This window comes from Spea bombifrons, chromosome 10 (genome assembly GCF_027358695.1).
Source record: "Spea bombifrons isolate aSpeBom1 chromosome 10, aSpeBom1.2.pri, whole genome shotgun sequence".
In the NCBI taxonomy this organism is placed as follows: domain Eukaryota; kingdom Metazoa; phylum Chordata; class Amphibia; order Anura; family Pelobatidae; genus Spea; species Spea bombifrons.
This window is the reverse complement of record NC_071096.1, coordinates 9,462,888-9,483,174: the sequence shown is the minus strand read 5'-3', so window position 1 is coordinate 9,483,174 and position 20,287 is coordinate 9,462,888. Positions and strand designations below refer to the sequence as shown.

At 40.6% G+C, this 20,287-nt stretch overlaps 1 protein-coding gene across 1 annotated transcript; it reads left to right on the top strand.

Moving 5' to 3' along the window:
• Nucleotides 1-3,732: 3,732 nt before the first annotated feature.
• Nucleotides 3,733-12,663, top strand: ARL14EP (ADP ribosylation factor like GTPase 14 effector protein). Its single transcript, XM_053449206.1, has 4 exons — nt 3,733-3,890; nt 7,332-7,826; nt 10,255-10,385; nt 11,686-12,663. Exons 2-4 carry the CDS (start codon nt 7,407-7,409, stop codon nt 11,912-11,914), a joined length of 780 nt encoding a protein of 259 aa, XP_053305181.1. The 5' UTR covers nt 3,733-3,890; nt 7,332-7,406; the 3' UTR covers nt 11,915-12,663.
• Nucleotides 12,664-20,287: the final 7,624 nt, after the last annotated feature.

The window sequence follows — 20,287 nt, the reverse complement described above, 5'->3', positions numbered from 1 at the left end:
TTTAATAATGAAGTTTCTTTAAACCTACAATAAAGTTTCACAAAAAGACTCACTGTTTTATTATTATGTTCAGTAGCACCGCTCTACCTCCAGAAGCCTCTGTAAATGTTGATGTGATTCACACTATAGTATTTTACTACCATGATTTAAAGGTTTCTAATAAACGGGGATGAAAGCATCTTGCTCATTTTTATGTTACATTTTCATCTTAGGTAGCCTTCCACTTTTGCTGGTGCTTTTATTGAGCTGTTGATGGAGTATCTAAATTACTCTCACTTCTCAAACAACATATATAAAATGTACTTGATATTCCGAATCAATAAAACTCAAGAAAAAATCTTGTCTACAAATTAGACGCTTACCTCCCGTTCTGTGCCAGAGCAGTAAATGAAGTTCACTGAGCATGTCAATTGATATGGCCCGAGGTTAATAACAAGCAATTAATGGTAACAGCTGTTATTTTTTTCAGGGAAAGCAAAGATTTATGACAAGTGCTACAATATTGAATTGTTTGTGTAGAATAGTCGGTCTCCGATCTTTATATCTTTAAGAGGACCCAAATTAAGTCCCTAAATTTGTAGGATTTAACGAACCTCCTTTGCTTTATCCCTGGTATGAAAGTTTTCAAGAGCTTTATTTTTGACTTCCAACTTTGACCTTGACTCTTTACGCTCCCTGGAAATTGGTTTTGGCTTGATGTCCAAAATTAACCATTAGCCTAGTTCTTGACTCAGGTTTAGCCTTGCCCCACTGGCTAGTCGTGAACTAAGGACCACAGTGGCCCTGATACCAGTTCAACAACCCATGTTGGTCTTCCAAGCCTATTCTTTGCCAACGATTACCACCTTGCAACTTGAGTCTATCGACCCAGAACTCACTAAAAGCCTTCTAGCATTAACAATGTCTATCTATTATATCTGGGGTCCAGGGACCATTTTTTAGCGGGATGTCTCTTTTGATTCTGAAATTCTTGGTATTAATGTATTTCTATTTGCTTTGTATCTTCATTCCTCTAAAACCAATTCTAAATGAACACATGTCTCCCCATAAACCGCCGTCTTTCTGTAATCTCCCGTCCTTGACTTATTTCAGCTGATGCAATGAAGATTCTTAGATATATAATTGCATTTATTAGCACTGAAGCTCCAGGTGAACGGAGGAATCTAATCACTTACCTATAGTGGAAGCTTGCACAACCAAAACCCAATTCATTTTAAATAATTTCTTTATCAGATCTGAGTGAAAAGGAGCTCATATAAATGCAAATGTCCTGTAGAGAAACACTGCAATGTCTGCAATTTCTGCATATTCTGTATATATATATATATATATATATATATATATATATAAAAATGTAGAGAGAGAGAGAGAGAGAGAGAGAGAGAGAGAGAGGGAGAGAGAGAGATAGTTGTGCCAAACAATTAGCCTCTGTGAGTGCGGCAGCCTGACGGGGAGACGATATGGGGAAAGGAGGGGAGTCTTTTGATTTCACCTACTATCAGGTGCCAATGGAGGGAGGAGACCAGATGAGAGGGGGGAGTGGATCCTGCTACCTACTCTTTTATAAACTCTACAGACACCTCACACAGGGCTTACTAGTTGAGCTGTATACCTGTTTATTACCTGTTCCTTCTATAATACCTTGAAGTCTTCCTGGTCTTGACCTTTAGCTTGCGACCCCGTTATTGCTACTTTCACCCTGCCTTGACCTCGGATTGTGACCCCAATATTGCTACTTGCTGCCTGCCTCGACCCTGGATTGTGACCCTGATATTGTTACTCACTGCCTGCCTCGACCCCTGGACTGTGACCCGATACAGATTGTTTGGCACCTGCCTCCACCCCTGGACCATGACGCGACATCTCTTTTGGATTTGCCCTCTTGATTAGGTGTTCTGGACTTGTGTTATAGTTTCCTGCGCTACGCTCCACACACCCCCCCCCCGACAAGGAAGGAGTCAGTTCTAGAATCTACCTCTTAAACCTGATACCCTGATATTGGTGCAAAAACCCTACCCAGATATGCACTAGAGGAGTTTACCTATTACTCTAACTACACATTTCTATCCACTTATTATTATTCATTGTAAGTATTCATTATCACAAAGAAACATTTTCTGTATTTAAATAAACAAATATTACTCAAAATGCACAAAGCGTGTGTCGGCGTTAATAGCTCAACTACAGTAAATTATGAAAAACGAGGGTTATTTCCCAGCTAATGAAGTGTGTGAGTATGGCATGCCTTCTGCTTCTATATTAAACACCATTTGTTTACAAGACAGAAAAACAATATTGCTGATAATGACGGTACGCTTCCTTGTGCCTTCCCGATTAAAAGTATAGGGAAAACATATAGGGTGCGGATCCCAAATTGGGAGGGTCCTGCCTCTCACACACATAAATAAAGGAAGGCATTCTCTCTAGCAAAAATACATTCACATGTACACACACTCACACGCTGACACTTACTAACACACACATTCACAGACATCATCATCAGGGCCGTAGGAAGGGTGAGGTGAGAGAGGCACTCGCCCCAGGCGCAGCTGCGAGGGGGCACACACCCGCCCGATCAGTATCTGCAGCCTCCAGGACTGGTTGGGGAGATCACGGATCTCTCTAACCAGCCCAACATTAAGGTTGCCATCCAAATACATTGGGCACACTGGGCAGTTGCCTGGGTGGCCAGCGTTCTTGGGGCCCCATGATGAATCACATTGGTGCAAGCTATGTGATTCACCAAGAAGCCCCTAAAAAAACAGTAGCATATCTATAGTGTAGGGGGCGAGCAGAGAGGGCACCTCCCCTGGGTCAGTCTTCAGGGGAGTGCCAAGGCAGCTGCGCAATTGTGCTCTCACCAACAAGCTCTGCTCATCGTGTGCAAATAATGGAGAGCGACGGGATATGACGTCACCCCGGCGCTCTGCATCAATAGCCGGCTTATAGTCATGAGGTAGCACTAAAGCAGAGGCCTGGAGTGACAGGTGTCGCGCTCCCATGACAGAATGGACGATACAAGATGATGGAAGATGATGAAAGATGAGAAAAGTAAGAGACGGAGAGAAAGGGGGTGTACAGGCTGTGTATATATGTATATGTGTGTTTGTAAGCTGATGGTGTGTGTAGGCAGTGTATGGGGAGGGAGTGTGTGTGTGTTTATATGTGTATGTGAAGGCAGGGTTGTATAAGGGTAGGTATGTGTATAGGCATGTTAATGGGCAGGTGTGTGTAAAGGTAGTGTGTAAGAGCAGTGTATGTGTATATGTGTGTTTATGGGCAGTCGTGTGTAAGGGCAGTGTATGCGTATATGCATGTTAACGGGCAGGTGTGTGTAAAGGCAGCGTGTATGTGTATATGTGTGTTTATGGGCAGTCGTGTATAAGGGCAGTGTATGCGTATATGCATGTTAACGGGCAGGAGTGTGTAAAGGCAGCGTGTATATGTGTGTTATGGACAGGTGTGTGTAAGGGCAGTGTAAATAAAATAACCTCTGTAAAAACATAGCTGGGGGGTACAATGTTCCATCAGTAGTTGTGCCTTGTAGTGTGACACATTATAATCAAAACACAATTTCCTGATAGTTTGGGACAGTAATGAAATATTAACCCTTTTCCATTGCATAAATGCAGATGATATAAGATATTGGCGTCATTAGCAAATGTACTGGTAATTCACTTGTGTGACGCTAAGGGTCGCGATGGTACTGGTCTTACTGCCAGCCGCACAGACGGTCGGTCTATCCCCGTCCTGCTCGCTTCCGCCTCTCTATGGTGGTTGTTTTGTTTGTTCGTCAGCGGGAGTAAGCCGCGCTGCAGATGGCTGCGGCGCGGCATTCTGCATCAGGGACCGCGGGAAACAAAATGCCGAGCAAGAAACCTCAAGGAAAAGTAAGTTGAAAGGACGCGGCTGGTGTGTGTGACGGCCCGAGTAAGCGCGGGAAGACAAGAGCCGACATGAACGGCTCAGGCGCCTCACCCTGCCCGCAATGCATGGCGGGAGATCGGTTCATCGCGGGTCCTCGTGGTTGTGGCGGTCCCAGCGGCTAATAATATTAATAATATAATATTAATAAGTGTAACCAATACCTCGACCGGTACAGCACCTGAAAAGCGTGGCGTACAGGAACATATGAAATGTCCTTCTTACAGAAGACATAATGGGGGAGATGTATAAAACAGGACGATTATTATCCTTGGTCTGGATCTGTGATCCCCTCGCCCAGCCCTCTATGCGAGAGAATTCCAAGGCCTATAACTGCTCCAGTCATAACTCTATTTTATTGCAGGACTCTAAAAGAAGCTGCAAAGGCGACATTTTCAGTGGAAAAGTGCGTAATGGCAATAGAATCGCCTGACGCGGTGTCGTGATTATTCGTCGCATGTACTCTGATTAAAATAACTCCAGTTTGAGAATAAAGAAGAGTTTGTGTCTTTTTTTCTTCTCATTTATATGACCCTGCCAGGGAAACCATGATGTAAAAAGTCTGGAGTACTGTTACTGTACAGAGAGAGGAGTTAATAGAAGGTTATGGCATCATCGTACTTTATACAGGTAGCTGCCCGTCCTGTAGGCTTTCAATAGTCGTGTAGCGGATGAGTGAAAGCAGGATGGTGTGGGTTGCACCAGACCCTCGTGTTCTGCTTACGCGCCTGAGCCTCCTGCTTTCATTTTTACTTTTAGATATTTAAACGACTGGCTTTTTTTAACTCACAAAAAAACATTTATAATCTACCAATGGCGGTATAAAGAATCCCACTGGTTTGAAGCACTTTGGGTCTTTCACAAGCTCACCTGTGATCATCCATGGAAGGTGGTCCAGGGCTGCTCTTTTGTGTGTTTTTGTTTTTAATCTGCACATAACTTCCTGAAACTCTTATGTGAGAAATATCTTATTGTTGTTATTTCTCTACAGTGTTCATATTTAAAACTTCTTTGGATCGTCCTCCCATATTGCATGTTTTTAACTTCGGTGCTGGTTCTTCGATAAGAACATTTTTGCCCCCCATCCGTTCTCTTTTGGCTCCCTTCAGAAGTCCAAGTCTTAAAGTTTGGCTTTGTTAGCCAACTGGAGGCACTGTAAGGGTTGGGCCAGTTAGCTTATTGAGCTGAACATTAGTGATGCAGGTCTCCCCCACAACATGAGTCCTCCCGAAAGTCTATACCGATACTTGCCATGGCCAGGATCATTTAAAGAGGGGGAAGGGTTTGAGGCTGCACTGTCACGCATTTTGATTTGGAGGAAAAACAAGATGTTGGTCTTAAGTCAAAAACCACAAAGTCTAGCTTGGCCTGTAGTTTTCCTTAACTAGAGCAATCTTCTATAAATGCATTAACATGTCATTATAAAGGGGTGATCTGGTTCTTCTTTCAAAGAAAACGGACCAAGGTACTCTACCTAAGCAAGAAGGTGACATTTGAGTTAAATTGGTCTGTCCTGCCTGAGTGGACTGAAATTGAGTACCTTTTTTTTTCAAGCAAAACTCAAGTCGAGTAGAATGACCATTTAAGTGAGTTTTAAAGTTGGAAAGAAAAATGTAAGTTGAATTGGCAGTTGGGTTGAAAGAGTTCTAGTTAAACAAAATTGTCTACAACTGAGGAGCTGACCTGGAACCCACCATAAAACTTGCAAAACTTAATGATCAGTTATGAATGACCGAACCTGGTGAGCCTCTTCTGGATGAAGAGCTTGGTTGGCATAGGTAGTTCTTCTCTGTGATAGCCAGATCAGCCCATATACCAGGGGAAGCTTGCTGGGTTGGCCCTTCGTAAGGGGAAGGCGAGTCAGGAAGTCTCCAGCTTTACTTAAAACATCTTGGAAGTTTGACAGACTTCAGACATACTCTGCATTTGATTCAACCGACCGATCTCGATAAATAGGTCTGTCCTAACCATTTTATCAACTTCTCCAACAGTGAACAAGTTTGTCAGTCCCTTTTCCATAACCCATCTGTCTTGTATCATTTCCTAATCTCCAAAGAATCTTTGGCTTTTTGTTTAAGGTGGACGCTTCTGGTTTGTTGTGTACACTCAACTCCTGCGATGGTTGTGGAAATCTAAACCTTTGGAAGCAATTTGTGTTGCATTATAACTTAATTGTGGTACTAGTGTGGATGATATTGATATATATATATATATATAATATATATATCGGGTATTTTGTCGGTACATATGGAGTATTTTTAGCTGCAGTTTAAAAGCACCTTGTGAGGACCTATTTCATAACCCGAGGAATGCATTAAAGTAACAAGGTTTCTGCTGCAAAGTATCCACTGGTTCTATATATTTCTTGAGGATTAAGCTATTAAAACCTCTAGTTATCGTTGATCACTGCAGCGAATTGTTATTGTGTTACACTGCGGTTAGATCAGGACATTGTATTCTGGTTATAAGCTACACATTGCCCTAAGATTTATCGGTTAATAAAGTAACATCCATGTAATGTAGATTACGTGGCATGTAACACATATCCAGATCAAATGAACTGCATGTTTCTGTAAGAGTTATAAGTAATGATTGATCCATCTGTGGAGATCACATTACATAAGTAAAGCATGATTCCTTCTCTATGTCCTGTTCCCGGGGCCGTTGAAAAAGTTCTATGAATTATAGAAGTTTAAAAGCTAAGTTTCTTTGAGTTTTGTCATCTCATTTCTTATGTGGTCCGTGCCCCCAGTCCTGTTTTATGCTAATTCAGCTTTGAATTCGCATTTTATTTTAGTTTAAGGTGTTTTTTTATTTTATTTTTTTATTTTTTTAATAAGTATATGTTTGATGCCAATTTGATGCCAATGGGTGACTTATTTGTTGCACCATTACAAAACATTTTATGTATGAGGAACCCTTTATTAACTTGGGACCAATAGATCTCTACAGGATTTCTGGTTCCATAGTGTTGGATCCATTGCCACAGTCTTTGTATACCCATGACGTAACAAATGGCTTGTGCTGAGTTATGGACCTAATAGCATAACATTTCCTAGTTATATATATATATATATATATATATATATATATGTATATGTATATATATATATATACACACATACACACATACAGGGTTCCCATGGTAACCTAAACAGTTTTCCCTCATATGGCTCAGTTTGATTCTTTATGCCCAGTTTGGGTTGATCCTGGCAATGCCAGCTCTGTCATGTACACGCAGAAGTAATTTTTCTGAGACTTTATCTGAAGCAGTATTTTTTTTTTTTTTTTTTAATTCTTGTAGTTCCAAGAATGAAAAATGTAGATATTTATTCTAAACTTGTATCCGGCAGATATGTGGCCAAAGCTTTTGCAGCAAATCTGATCAATTCTAATGCTTTCCCCAGGGTTTTCAACGTAGGAGGCAGTAAAGTCTACAAAGAATAGGCACGCGAGTGCATAGATTGCGCTTTACAAGTAAAATGGATCCATGTTCAGTTGGAGAACAGCTTCAAGATTCCAGCGAGTGTCACAAGACATGTATTACTCGAATGACCGGCCTGAAGACATTAAAAGAATTGCCGCAAGACCACGTTCTGTTGCTTCAGCTTAGAACCAGCGTGATGACCCTTTCTCAGCATGATACGATCTGCCTTCATCACGAGAAACTTTATATTGACAGATATAAACACATGCAGAAGGCATGTTGCGACCCTTTCAATGTGCATAAAAAGCCTGTTAAGAAAAGTTTAAAAGTAATTACCTTGGACGATGCCATTTATTTGAGTGCCAGGTTTGGAAGCCAGTTTGTGCCGGGCTGGAAGCTTTGCCCAAGATGCTCACAACATACCAGTGGTTATAGTGAGGGCGATACTGAGGAGCATCGGAGGAAACCTTCGGACGTACGTATATAGAGGCCTTTGTTTTTTAAGGCTGCCTTTTAACTTCAGCGTTTATTTGCATTAAAACACCACGCACCCATGGCATAATACTAAGCGGTAGAAATGTACAACCTCATTAAATGTGTTGTTGTAGCGTTAGGGTCACCATACTTTAAACTTATGTATTGTTTTATAGAAAGCTTTGTAATGGTATATGTAGTTTAAAATAATCAATATATAGGTATTCTTATCAGAAACCTACCTTAATCTGCTGAATATGATTTGCAAATTTAGCCGCGTTTTGCTTCAAACTTATTTGTAGGCTGAAACTGTCACTTTTAAAGTATAAACGTGACACATTCACACTGATTAAAAAAACGAATGTGACAACTAACTGTAGGTTGTTCTGATTAATTCAATTATGCCAATTTTGCGATTGGAGCTTGGATCCTGCGTCTGTCAGTAAGCTTTCCCTGTCCGTGCCGCGCACACATGCAAGAACTGACAGAAATCTTGCATTGCGTTGTCGAGCAGCGCATGGACAGGACGGTTTCCTCTGACAACCTTGGTGTGGGCAGCTGAGGCTGCCCACCGTTCGATCTGTAACATGGCGTCCGACCCGCGCCTTTCAAAAGGTTGTTTTTCTGGAGATGGTGTAAGCTTCGATCGCATTGGATTCTTTCCCAAAATGCATCACTTGGGTTCACTTTGCTTTAAGTAGTCGTATTGTTCAGCCCGTCTAGTCTGCCAACTTTTCCTGATTTTCAGACTCAAATCTTAAACGGTCCTCTGTGTCGTCTTAGATTAAGGATAGCTCTATGTCTATCCCATGCATGTTTCCGTTCCCTCACTGTTCTAATCTTTATTAAATTAGAACTGTTCCACTATTAGCTCTGTTACCCTCTCAGTAAAGTAAAACTTTTACATCTAAGCCTCTGGCCCTCTGGTTTTAGACGATGACCTTTTGTTCTATCATTTCTCCCCATTTAAAATAAACTTCTCTCTTGTACTTTGCTAACTCCTTTATGTGTGTATGTGCTTTTACTGCATCATTACTCTCATGTTTCCTACAAGTTGTACGTTTTGAGGTCCCTTAGTCTCTCCTGATAATTTTTATCCTTTGCCCATTTTAGTTGCCCTCCAAAATGTTTGGAGATGGGATCTCTGGTTCTGTACACACACTCCATCTATGTGCAGTACACATTATGGAAGTATTCTTTTATCAGACTTTGTTTAAAGGTTTGTAACATAGGATAACAAACAATTAGTTTTGTTCACTAGAAATAAAAAAACAAACACCTTTTAATACTTTGATGCACACTTGGCCAAGGCATCCATGTTGTATTGTGCAGCTCCTGCTTGTACCAAATCTTATGTTTTGCCAATTCTTCTCTGTCCGGTGCCGACGGAGCCCTTAATTCTCCTGTGGGGTGTTGATGGAGTGGTGGGTTTATGTTGGGCAAGTGCCCAACACACGATGCCTACAGCAGGCGGTGGGACAATTGCTTATGTGAAGGGGAATAACGTTTGAGGTGCGTTCAGTAAACCAGGAGTTTGAGAATGTAACGTTTCACCCATCCTATATCACTATGCTCTATAAAGGGCCAGTCTCGGGGAGTTAGCCTGAGGTGTCCCTGTATAATCCATAATGAACAGCTAGTCAGCTACCGTTTTGTGAACGCGGCCATTTAATGTATTAAAATGAATTTTACTTGTGTTCAGTAAACCGCGACCCTTCAGCTCCCTGACTTCGTTACGCGTTATGAAGGACACAAAAATTTGAGAAGAGCTGTCCCTTTTGTAACGCATTGTTAGACCGGCCAGATTACGTTCAAGGAATGTCCTCACGTTATCCATGTATAATCCGGGTCTTGCAGGAGCTCACATTGGTTGGCCCTTCGGCAGATTTATAGAGATGTATGTTGTGATAGCAAAATTACCAATCTCTGAATGGGGAAAATATGGAGAAGAGAATTTGTACGTCTTCATTTCACGTGTTTTGTTTGCTTACACAAAGTTTTAAGCATTCTGTTTTCAGTGACGCAGTATAAATTTTACCTTGGAGGTGAGAGTTTATCTCTTACAGGGTGGAGTTTACATGATCTTTTATATTTTTGGCAAATCACATGTTTTTTTTTCCCCCCTAGTCCTTATGCCAAAATGACATAAATCCTCTTAGGATCGTAGACATTTGGGTCAGGAAAAATAACCCACCAGTAGTCATTAAAAACATGGCTGACGGAGGAACATGTCCGCGTAAATGTAGAAATCAGGCTTGTACCTTACGGATTCTTTATTGTGGGGTTATAAGTCAAGCCACGTATTCACGCTGACTTCCAACTTCTGCGTTCCTACACACCGCTACCAAATGCCAGAACAGTAGTTTTAGTACATTTTTCTCTTTACTAAATTGCATAACCTTGTGCTTTTTTTGTTTGTTTGTGTTCAGGGACGGGCTGCCAAAGCGCTGAAATCTTTGCAGTTTGCCAACCCAGGAAGGCAAACAGAATTCACACCCGAAACAAGCAAAAGAGAAAAGAGACGTCAACAAACAAAGAGCACGACAGGCAGCACTGATAGGTTTGTGTCTTACCCCATGTATAGCTCATGAGATTTCACATTTACATGCAGAGCACATTCATGTAAAGCATCAGAAAAGGCTTATAGCACACAAACTTGGGTCAGGCCTCTTTAAGCCGACCTCTGGTGTGACTAAGGCCGCTTAATCATTATTAGATCAATCTTCATTGAGTTGTGCTTCTCAAAGCACACGCATTCTTTGTATCAATAAAAACACAGGTTTCATGGGATTTTCAGGCAGCCGTGAATCAGTGTTTGCTTTACTGTTGCTTTTTATTCATATAACCAAGTGGTGTATTAGTCAGAGCTGTCCGGCAGCTACTTCCACTCTCTTGCCAGGCAGCATGGAATCTTCTAGTAGCAAGGTTTAACCTGTCAAGCAAATTGGCCCGCTAACCTGCATAACTTAGAAACAAGCCTTTCTCTGGCCCTGATGGTACATTAGCCTCACAGATGCATGGAACAGTAGCATCTACTGTCCTTTAACCTTATCCATAACTGAAATGATCCTTCTGTCGTATCGTTTGGAGTGGCAGTGCTCCAGCACAGATCTAATGCCGACCTCTCCATTGTAATTGGGAACATATTTGTTAGTAAATGTGGTAGTATAGATATCTTAGACCACTAGATGGCATTATGGGATAAGGTAAAATACTTACCAGTTTAAGTTTCTTTTTTTACCATTTTTTTTTTTTTATTGTTGTCGTTTTCTTATTTATATAATATACAATATATATATATATATATATATATTATAGCAAAATGTTCTTCTATCCTAAGAACAGTGGTCGTGTAATAGTAAAACTCAATTAAGCAAGTTACAACCAACTTCAGCAAGTTTCTCTTCCAAGAATCGATGAGTTTGCCCTGCATAACATATCGACAAAAAAACAAGTGACTTCTTGAATGCCATCGTAACATTTTAACGCGATCTTACGCGTTAAAATCGCACACTAGAGCGAGGGCCTTTTATAACTCATTAGAAAGTTGGGTAGAACCACTGGTTTAGTAAATGAACTGTAGACAACAAGAATGAGGTCATTTCAAATAATTAACAGGAGAGAGCAGGGAGTCACGATTCTGCTTGAGCTTATTAAGTGGAGAGTTTTGCTCTTTTGCTTATTATGAAGCTTCGTGACAGTTTATAATATCAGCCTTGGAAGGCCTACTCTTAATCATTTGAAATGAAATACAAGAATGCTACATCCTAGACATTATTCTTAACAGACACTACTGTCTCCACTCTTCATTTACTGTATTGTCCGAAGTTAAACTGCCTGTTTTCTTTTGTTTTTCTTAGACAAATATTACCATCAAAGAACAAAGTTTATGATTCCAATGGAATCCTTCTTTCGAATGGGAGGGACCTCTGCGATTGCCTCGATGAGAACTGCCTCGGCTGCTTTTATGAATGCAAAAAGTGTGGCTCTCACAAGTGTGGCGTTGAATGCAGATGTGACCGCAAATGGTTTTATGAACAGATTGAAGTGGAAGGAGGAGAAGTAATACGCAATAAAAATGCATCTTGATGGGGTGCATATATTGCGTTGACCAGCCGGAAGCCCTTGCACACTGTCCACACTTTGGGGGGGGGGGGGGTCTTTTGAGCGGATGTGACCTCATCACCAGAACATTGTAGCCAGTCTGACAAAGTGTTATTTTTCTTTTCCAAAACAGAGATATTTGAGTCTCATGTTTACAGGGTTTTTTTTTTGTTCCTCCTACCTCTGTGGGAAATGGTAGGTATGCTTGGAACTACACGCAGATGAGCTACAAATTTTGTATGTCCTACAAACATATTGAGATTTGCCAGCGTTTAAACTTCTGAAAGTCCTCAAAGCGGCAGCAACATGGCATATGGATATATAAACATATATCAATTTATAACTGGCTCAGAATTAGGCTTAACTAGTTCTTAAAGTATATTTCACATTTTCCATACAGAACAATTTACTTTATACCCTATTGCAATTTTAAATCTGCTTTTCTATACATTGTTCAAATATTTTTATATTGCCAAAATAAACTATCCATATTTGTTTCTGTTTAATGTAAATTAAAATTATACTGTTAAAAAAATTGCTAATTTCAATTTGTCAGACGAATATTTGCTAAGTCAAGTTAGTAGCCAAACTTAAATTACAAAAACCAAATATACTGTTATCGTTAAATGTGAGTGTCGGAATGTAATTCAATTATGACGGTGTTGTAAATATGTTTCTGCATGTTGCTATATATACCTACATACAGTGAAGGAATTAAATATTGGATCCCCTGCTGATTTTGTACGTTTGCCCACTGACAAAGACATGTTCAGTCTATAATTTTAAGGTTAGGTTTATTAACAGTGAGAGAGAGAATAACAATAAAAAAAATCCAGAATAACGCATTTCAAATAAATGATAAATTAATTTACATTTTACTCAGTGAAATAAGTATTTGATCCCCTATCAATCAGCATGAGGTCTGGCTCCCAGGTGTCTTTTATACAGGTAACGAGCTGAGATTAGGACTACTCTCTTAAAAGGAGTGCTCCTAATCTGTTTGTTGCCTGTATTAAAGACACCGGTCCACAGAAGCATTCCATTAGATTCTAAACTCTCCACCATGTCCAAGGCCAAAGAGCTGTCCAAGGAGGTCAGGGACAAGATTGCAGACCTACACAAGGCTGAAATGGGCTATAAGACCATCGCCAAGCAGCTAGGTGAGAAGGTGACAACGGTTGGTGCGATTATTTGCAAATGGAAGAAACACAAAATAGCTGTCAATCTCCTTTGGTCTGGGGCTCCATGCAAGATCTCACCTCGTGGCATTTTAATGATCATGAGAACTGTGAGAAATCAGCCCAAAACTACACGGGAGGATCTTGTCAATGATCTCAAGGCAGATGGGACCACAGTCACCAAGAAAACAATTGGTAACACACTACGCCGTGAAGGACTGAAATCCTGCAGCCCCCGCAAGGTGCCCCTTACTCAAGAAAGCACATGTACAGGCCCATCTGAAGTGTGCCAATGAACATCTGAATGATTCAGAGAACTGGGTGAAAGTGTTGTGGTCAAATTAGATCAAAATCCAGCTGTCATCAACTCCACTCGCCATGTTTAGAGGAGGAATGCTGCTTATGACCCCAAGAAGACCATCCCCACCGTCTTGCATTGAGGTGGAAGCATTATGCTTTGGGGATGTTTTTCTGCTAAGGGGACAGGACAACTTCACCGCATCAAAGGGGCAATGGATGTGGCCATGTACCGTCAAAACTTGGATGAGAACCTCCGTCCCTCAGCCAGGGCATTGAAAATGGGTCGTGGATGGGTATTCCAGCATGACGATGACCCAAAACACACGGCCAAGGAATGGCTCAAGAAGAAGCACATTGAAGTCCTGGAGTGGCCTAGCCAGTCTCCAGACCTTAATCCCATAGAAAATCTGTGGAGGGAGCTGAAGGTTCGAGTTGCCAAACATCAGCCTCGAAACCTTAATGACTTGGAGAGGATCTACAAAGACTTGTGCAAAAGGACCAAAAATTTCCCCAAAAAGAAATTAGTTGTTTTTGCTCAATCTCTCACACTCACTCCTCTGCTGCTTCTTTATCACATTTTCCTCTCCTCCTCCGAGTACTTCCGCAATAGGATGGAGCCTCCACGCGCACCACAGGTACGGCTTCTACCCATCGCTCCAATCGAGGGGAGAGGTTGTCCCTGTGGTGTGGTGTGGAACAGCAGATGAGGAGAACCAGAATCTTGGGTGGAGCTGGGGAAGCAAAGGCATTGAAGCGGTCGTCGTAAATAGACCCCGTCTATGGGGCGCGTCACATGAAGTAAGCGGCACTGCAATTTCAACCTCGGAGGAGGAGAGAAAAATGCAAATTCAGAGCTCTTTTCTTTGTTTTTGTTGAGGGTACAAGTTTAACAAAATTTGTTACAATTTGTACAAGTTTAACAAAATTTGTTACAATTTGTACAAGTTTAACAAAATTTGTTAATATTTGTACAAATCCGAATACACAAGTCACCTGATAACCATGGTAATGACTATTCCTATTAAATCAGAGACACAAACCGTGTTGACCGTACGTGTCATTGTATGTTAAGTTTTTGGCACTCCAAATGTGACAATTGTTTCTAAATATGAATCTACATTATTTACGATGATCAACATCCTATCTATTTCTTTCTGATAACTTTTTGTGCTTAAGGGCCAGAACCACAAATATTCTTACCCACAATTCTGAAGAATGAATAACCCTAGCATTTTAACTCTTGTTAAATGGTCATATCTATTATTTTCTATTTATTCCTTCATTTGCTGGGAATTTACCCTTTTACATGTCTGACATGTTGCCACTGGGAAGAACTGCACTAAACGTGCGTAAGTGCGCTCCCAGTTCTCAGTATCTATGTAAATAAAGCCATCCGGGTAATGGGATCATTAACTCTGATGTCAGAATCTGGAAGTGAAGGCAAGAACGACGCATCTTATGGAGCGCGACAGAGTTGGTGGGCTTTTTGCTTCTTAAAACTTTTGTTTCTGTATTTAATCGCTGCTGCATTTCAATCTTACCCCAGCAGGGGGCAGTATTTTGTCACATCTTACAAAAGTCTCTAAAAAAGCGTGAAATATTTTCGATGAGCAGTGCAGGTCTTAGTAGAAAACATTACGGGATTCGTAAATGTGAGAAAAATAAATTCATTTTGGTAACGGAGAGAGATCTGTACCAAGCAGCGGAGAACCGGATGGGGACACAGTGTGAGGCAGTAAGGGATCCATAGCTCGATGATACATATTAATGCACAAAATCGGTTTGTTCCTTACTGTATGTCTAATGTCAAAAAGGACATCCTTTTTTGATGATCCTATGGAATAGGATCATCGGAGGTTTGTAATATTTGAGCTTGAAATATAAATTTATAAATCTGCTGAAATTAACACTTTAAAAAAGTTGCTTATAATAAGTGCCTTTTCTAACATCCTCGGGTTCCAATACATTTAACTTGATGCAAATCTACGCGTACGTTCTAAGGAGATTATCTCATAATCACCCTCCCTCTGGCTGCCTCAACGGAAACAGGAAGTGTACTGCAGTAAGCTCCTCGCGCATGCTCTGTAGAGCTTCCGTTCTATTTAACAATCAGGGGGAGCAACACCAGCTAGTCACCGCTAGCTAGCAGATTCCATTCATTTCCAACTCAATACCTTAATGCATGGAGTAAAATGCACGGAGTATGCACTTATCATCACGAAATCACGTTAAGCGATCTGTGCCGCAAGCATAACCCGTGTGTCCTTAACATTACCTGCGTTAAGCGAAACCTCATTGTCTGACGTTGGATCTCTGGGTATTGACGTTCATCTTGAAAGCTCAGAATACAGAACATGAGCATTGCGTTGCCGCTTACTTCACGTGACGTGCCCAGTAGACGGTTTTTTTTACTAGAGACGCAATTTCAGCAACAAGAAGACCAGAGTCATATGGGGGCTTCTTAAAACTTGCCTTATTCGTTTAGCTATACAAGGCTAGCTCAGCGTTTCCGGGGTGGGAAGCTCATCCTGCGGAGCGATATATCGGGGAGTTGAAATGTTCAGATAGACCCTCCTGATTAATAGATAAAATGTTGGGCGACGCGGGTCCAGCTCAACAAGATGATTGCTCTGAGAACAACTCGACGCCGTTTGCTGTAATCAGAGGGCGCGCTTGAAAAATCAACATGCGTTCTTTCGTATAATCAACACTTTTATACCTTTAATTAATTGCGTCTGTGTGGGGAGGGAAATGCCGCCGTCGGTTCGTATTTGCATAATACTCTTCATTTTGATTTATCCAAACACCAAGTGAAGGGCTCATTCATCAACTGGCTTCAGCTGACTGACTGCTGGTATTTCTCCGGCACCCAGAGGACCTCAGTGAGACCCCTTATTCACCCTTTACCCTGACACTGCTAATTCCGACACTAAAGCAGGTAACAAGCTCGCTGCCAGCCGTCAGCAACACTTACCGCCTGCCGCGGATGCCACGAATTGCCGGTGACATCTTAATTTGTGCTGTTACTGTTTCATTTCTCAATTATATTACAGAGAAAATTTTAAATCGGAATGTATAGCCGTCCGTGCGTTGTATAAATATTTAGAAATACATTTATAAAGCACGTTTTCACATTTTTCAAAACTTTCACATTAAAATTAACCAATTTTATGTAGTTTTTTTTTTTCCACCCTTGCAGTTATTTATATTTTAGGATAGAATATGCGATGTTACCTTTTGGCTCAAACGGTGCCAAGTGGCCTTATAAAAGTCTCCAAAATTGGCATTTTAATGTTCCGTTTTACTGCATGCAAATTGGTGAATGCATTCTAAGAACACAAGAGTGTCGTTTAACCCTTCCCAGTGCTGCTTCTCCTGCAACCAGGAAGCGGAAGCTTGTTTCCTGCACATGCTCAGTGTCACTCCCATTGAAATCAGTAGGAGTAGTGGCAGCCAATCACACGTCCGGCAGCAAAATTTCAGTTCACCTTGAGGAAGCTGAGAGTGAAACGCGTAGTGGACCCTTTCATGTACGATTACATGTTATATTAAAGCATTCTTTTCATCGTATCCCCTCCTTTGCTATTCTTTTTGCATCGGATGAGCCAGATGTGAATTCACCTGTTGGCAGAAACATACGGATTTCCCTGGAAAAAGTGCATATTTTTGAACACTGCAAATTTCCGTTAATTACCTTTTATACACAATTATTCCATGCACACGGCGTGAGATGTGTTTGGGTGTTTTGCAGCATGAATCATATCACTGGAGTGGATATAAGCACAGCACACACGTAGAATCACACACGTGTGCTCATATTCACCTCTGTATGTTCTATGGGTTTGCTGCGGAGCGAGTGCCAGAAATGTGCTTAATTCCTCCTAGTTTTCCAGTCAGCAGAGTCATTTAGCTGAAGAACGCCGGCGCCAATTTTCCGGCAGTAAAATGCGCTGGGGGGGGTCCTTGCAAAATGGATTCCAATATGCATTTAACATGAAAATGGACCTGAAATACTTAACCTTTCCTTGAATATCATTAATTAAATTGATATATCTAAGGAAGCTCCAAAGAACATCAAACTGTCCTCATCCTAATCTTTTAGAAGGTCAAATGATTAGACGTCTCAGCCGCACGTTGTGTGCAGTCACACAGCCGATGCTCGTGTCTCGCTGAATAAGGTTCGGCCTGCCATAATAAAAACAATTATTTTAATGAGTTCTTTTTTTTCCGTTATGTTTTTAATCATGTTTGAAGTCACAAGATTGCGTTATCTATCCCCTTTTCTCTATAGCCACACACAAGTGGAGAAGGCGTTGGTTCTCTTTCATTAGAATTATCCTGGAAAAATGGCCCCTTCTTTCCATTCTTTCCCCCCCGATTAGGTGGGCTAGTAACTTTGGTTCAAAAATCTATTTAGTGAACATGTATTTTCCAGTATTGTGGCTAGAATTACATTGCTAAGCACAAAAAAAAATATTTTTAGAAGTTTTTTTATAGGCAGGACATTGATCGATGCCATGTTGTGTCAATGTCATGCAGAATATCACTTGCCAGCAGAGCCACGATTGTAGCTGAGAGGTTACTGGCGTGTTTTTCTACGTCGTGTTCATGTTTTTTTTTTCACATACATGATTGAAGACGCAGGAAAAAAATAAAATGTAGAATTTTAGCTTATCAGAATGACACCGATTTATGGTCTGAGATAGGAAATAGTCCATTCACAATCATTCATGACATTGATGATATCATCAACTGTATCTCTGATCTAACCATATGTCACAATGCCATATTCCTTGAGAATAGATGCCCCATTACTGGGCTTTTTATCTGGGATGAAAAATCAAAGACTTTCTGTGTATCTAGAAGAAAAAAGTCTAGTAACGTGTTTCTCTACTTTGCCTACAGAGAAAAGTAAAGAGAGCCTATCTCCCCTTCAAATAACACCTTAGGTAGGGCTTAGAATAAAATACAAAGAAGGCAAAGTTACAGAAACAAGTGCTGCATTTTGAAAAACATTCTCCTGTTTTAAGATATATCAGATAATTATTAATATTATAGAGATATTCATATAGTATAATATTATATTATTATTTTTGTTATATAGAACAGTATTGAAATATCGATCATAGTACATTATGATTGTAAGTTCCTTTGGGAAGGGCCCTCCTTACCTATTGTTTCTGTAAGTCCAAATTGTTATGTGATGCTCTACTTGTTACGTCCTGTTTACTCATTGTACAGCGCTATAGAATATGATGGTGCTATTTAAATTAATAATTAATGATATCTATCGATGATGAAGACGTTTTAACAAGCTTGGATCGCAGCGATTCTCAGATAACCCGTTACTTGAATTCGTTTCTCCTCCAGTCCTTCATTTTCAAAGCGTTTTTATTTTTTATAATTCATGCTTATTCCGTTAAAATCCATGCCAAGGTTTCCTATATCATATTTTTTCGTTCTTTTTTTTTTAATTTTTTTTTTTTTTGGCAGGGTCTTGAAACAATTTGAGTCGAGCTGGATTAATTAACAAAAGTCAGATTGTTTATTTTGTTTGTGAAAGTCTTTTGGCCGCGATGATCTCGAAGAAAATTCAGGATTGATTAGTTGTATGTGAGAATCGGTTTCCGTTTAGCCGCATCCAAGCCAAGGTCTATGCAATTAGCATAATGCCAATTTCCATTACAAGTGAAGTCTATCGGATATCTGCTCTCTCTGATAAAACGTCAAGCCAGGTAAAACGACGATAATTGGGTTAACTGCTAGAGGCAACCCAGCTATTCTGCTGCTTCTAGATCACACCTCCCAGCACTCTAAGCCCAGCACGGTGGGGGGTCCAGTATGGGAACCAACATTTTGCCTAAAACAACAGCATACCAATATTTCTAAGAAATGATATTTTAGATAGACATTTGGGAGCATAATGATAACGCCATTTCTAAAGCTAATCAATAACGTCTGAACCCGAACGGCACATATTTAGTCCCAAAAATAAGTATAAATATCTGAATTTTGTGGGTTTTTTTGTATACTACAGCAATAATACAGTGAATAAAGTGGCAATAAATGGGGGCACAATTATAGTATTTGAATCGATTTTCACGTCATTTTTTTTTTGGTTAAGCACTGGGCTCCGCTATTATCTGATATGGCGCACCAGTGAGCAACTTCATGTTTATTTATTTAGTATTTATTTGGGGAAAACTGTGAGGTTTTCTTAGTAAAAGCACGCAGCGTGATTTCCATCATACTATGAGGTGAGAATATGGGAAGGACGCAGGGACTTAAGAGGAATCCAAGAAAAATGCAATATTAAAACTGACGGCTTAGAGTTAAAAAGACACATCAAATGAGATAGACGGTGTTCAAACGGAAGCTGAGGAAGAATACAAAATATTTAATAAGTACCATCGAAAAATATTGCTGGAGTTACGATGGAAAACAAGACAGCTTCTCATAGTAACTCACTCCATATGACATAGAAAAGTAAAAGGGCACTTGACCAAAACACCTGTATGAGCTTGTTGGACGTCGCATTTTAAATTCATGGACATTAATATGAAGTTGGTCCCCCTTTGGAGCTATAACAGCTTCCACTCTTCTGGGAAGGCTTTCCACAAGATTTTGGGGTGTTTCTTTGGGAATTTTTGCCCGTTCATCCAGTAGAGCGTTTGTGAGGTCAGACACTGATGTTGGACGAGAAGGCCCGGCTCCTAATCGGCTCATTCCAAAGGTCTCCGATGGGGTCAAGCTCAGGGCTCTGCTCTATGAATGTTGGTGGTCTACCACTTCATGGCTGTTGTTACTCCTAGACACTTCGCAATAATAGCACACACAGTGTAGCGGAGCAAACATGAAATCCAATGCCAGTCCCGTGTTT

Coding starts and splice junctions, on each gene's coding strand:
- ARL14EP (XM_053449206.1), top strand. CDS start 7,407: ATGGATCCATGTTCAGTTGGAGAACAGCTTCAAGATTCCAGCGAGTGT. Junction 7,827..10,254: donor ATCGGAGGAAACCTTCGGAC/GTACGTATATAG, acceptor GTTTGTGTTCAG/GGACGGGCTGCCAAAGCGCT. Junction 10,386..11,685: donor ACGACAGGCAGCACTGATAG/GTTTGTGTCTTA, acceptor TGTTTTTCTTAG/ACAAATATTACCATCAAAGA.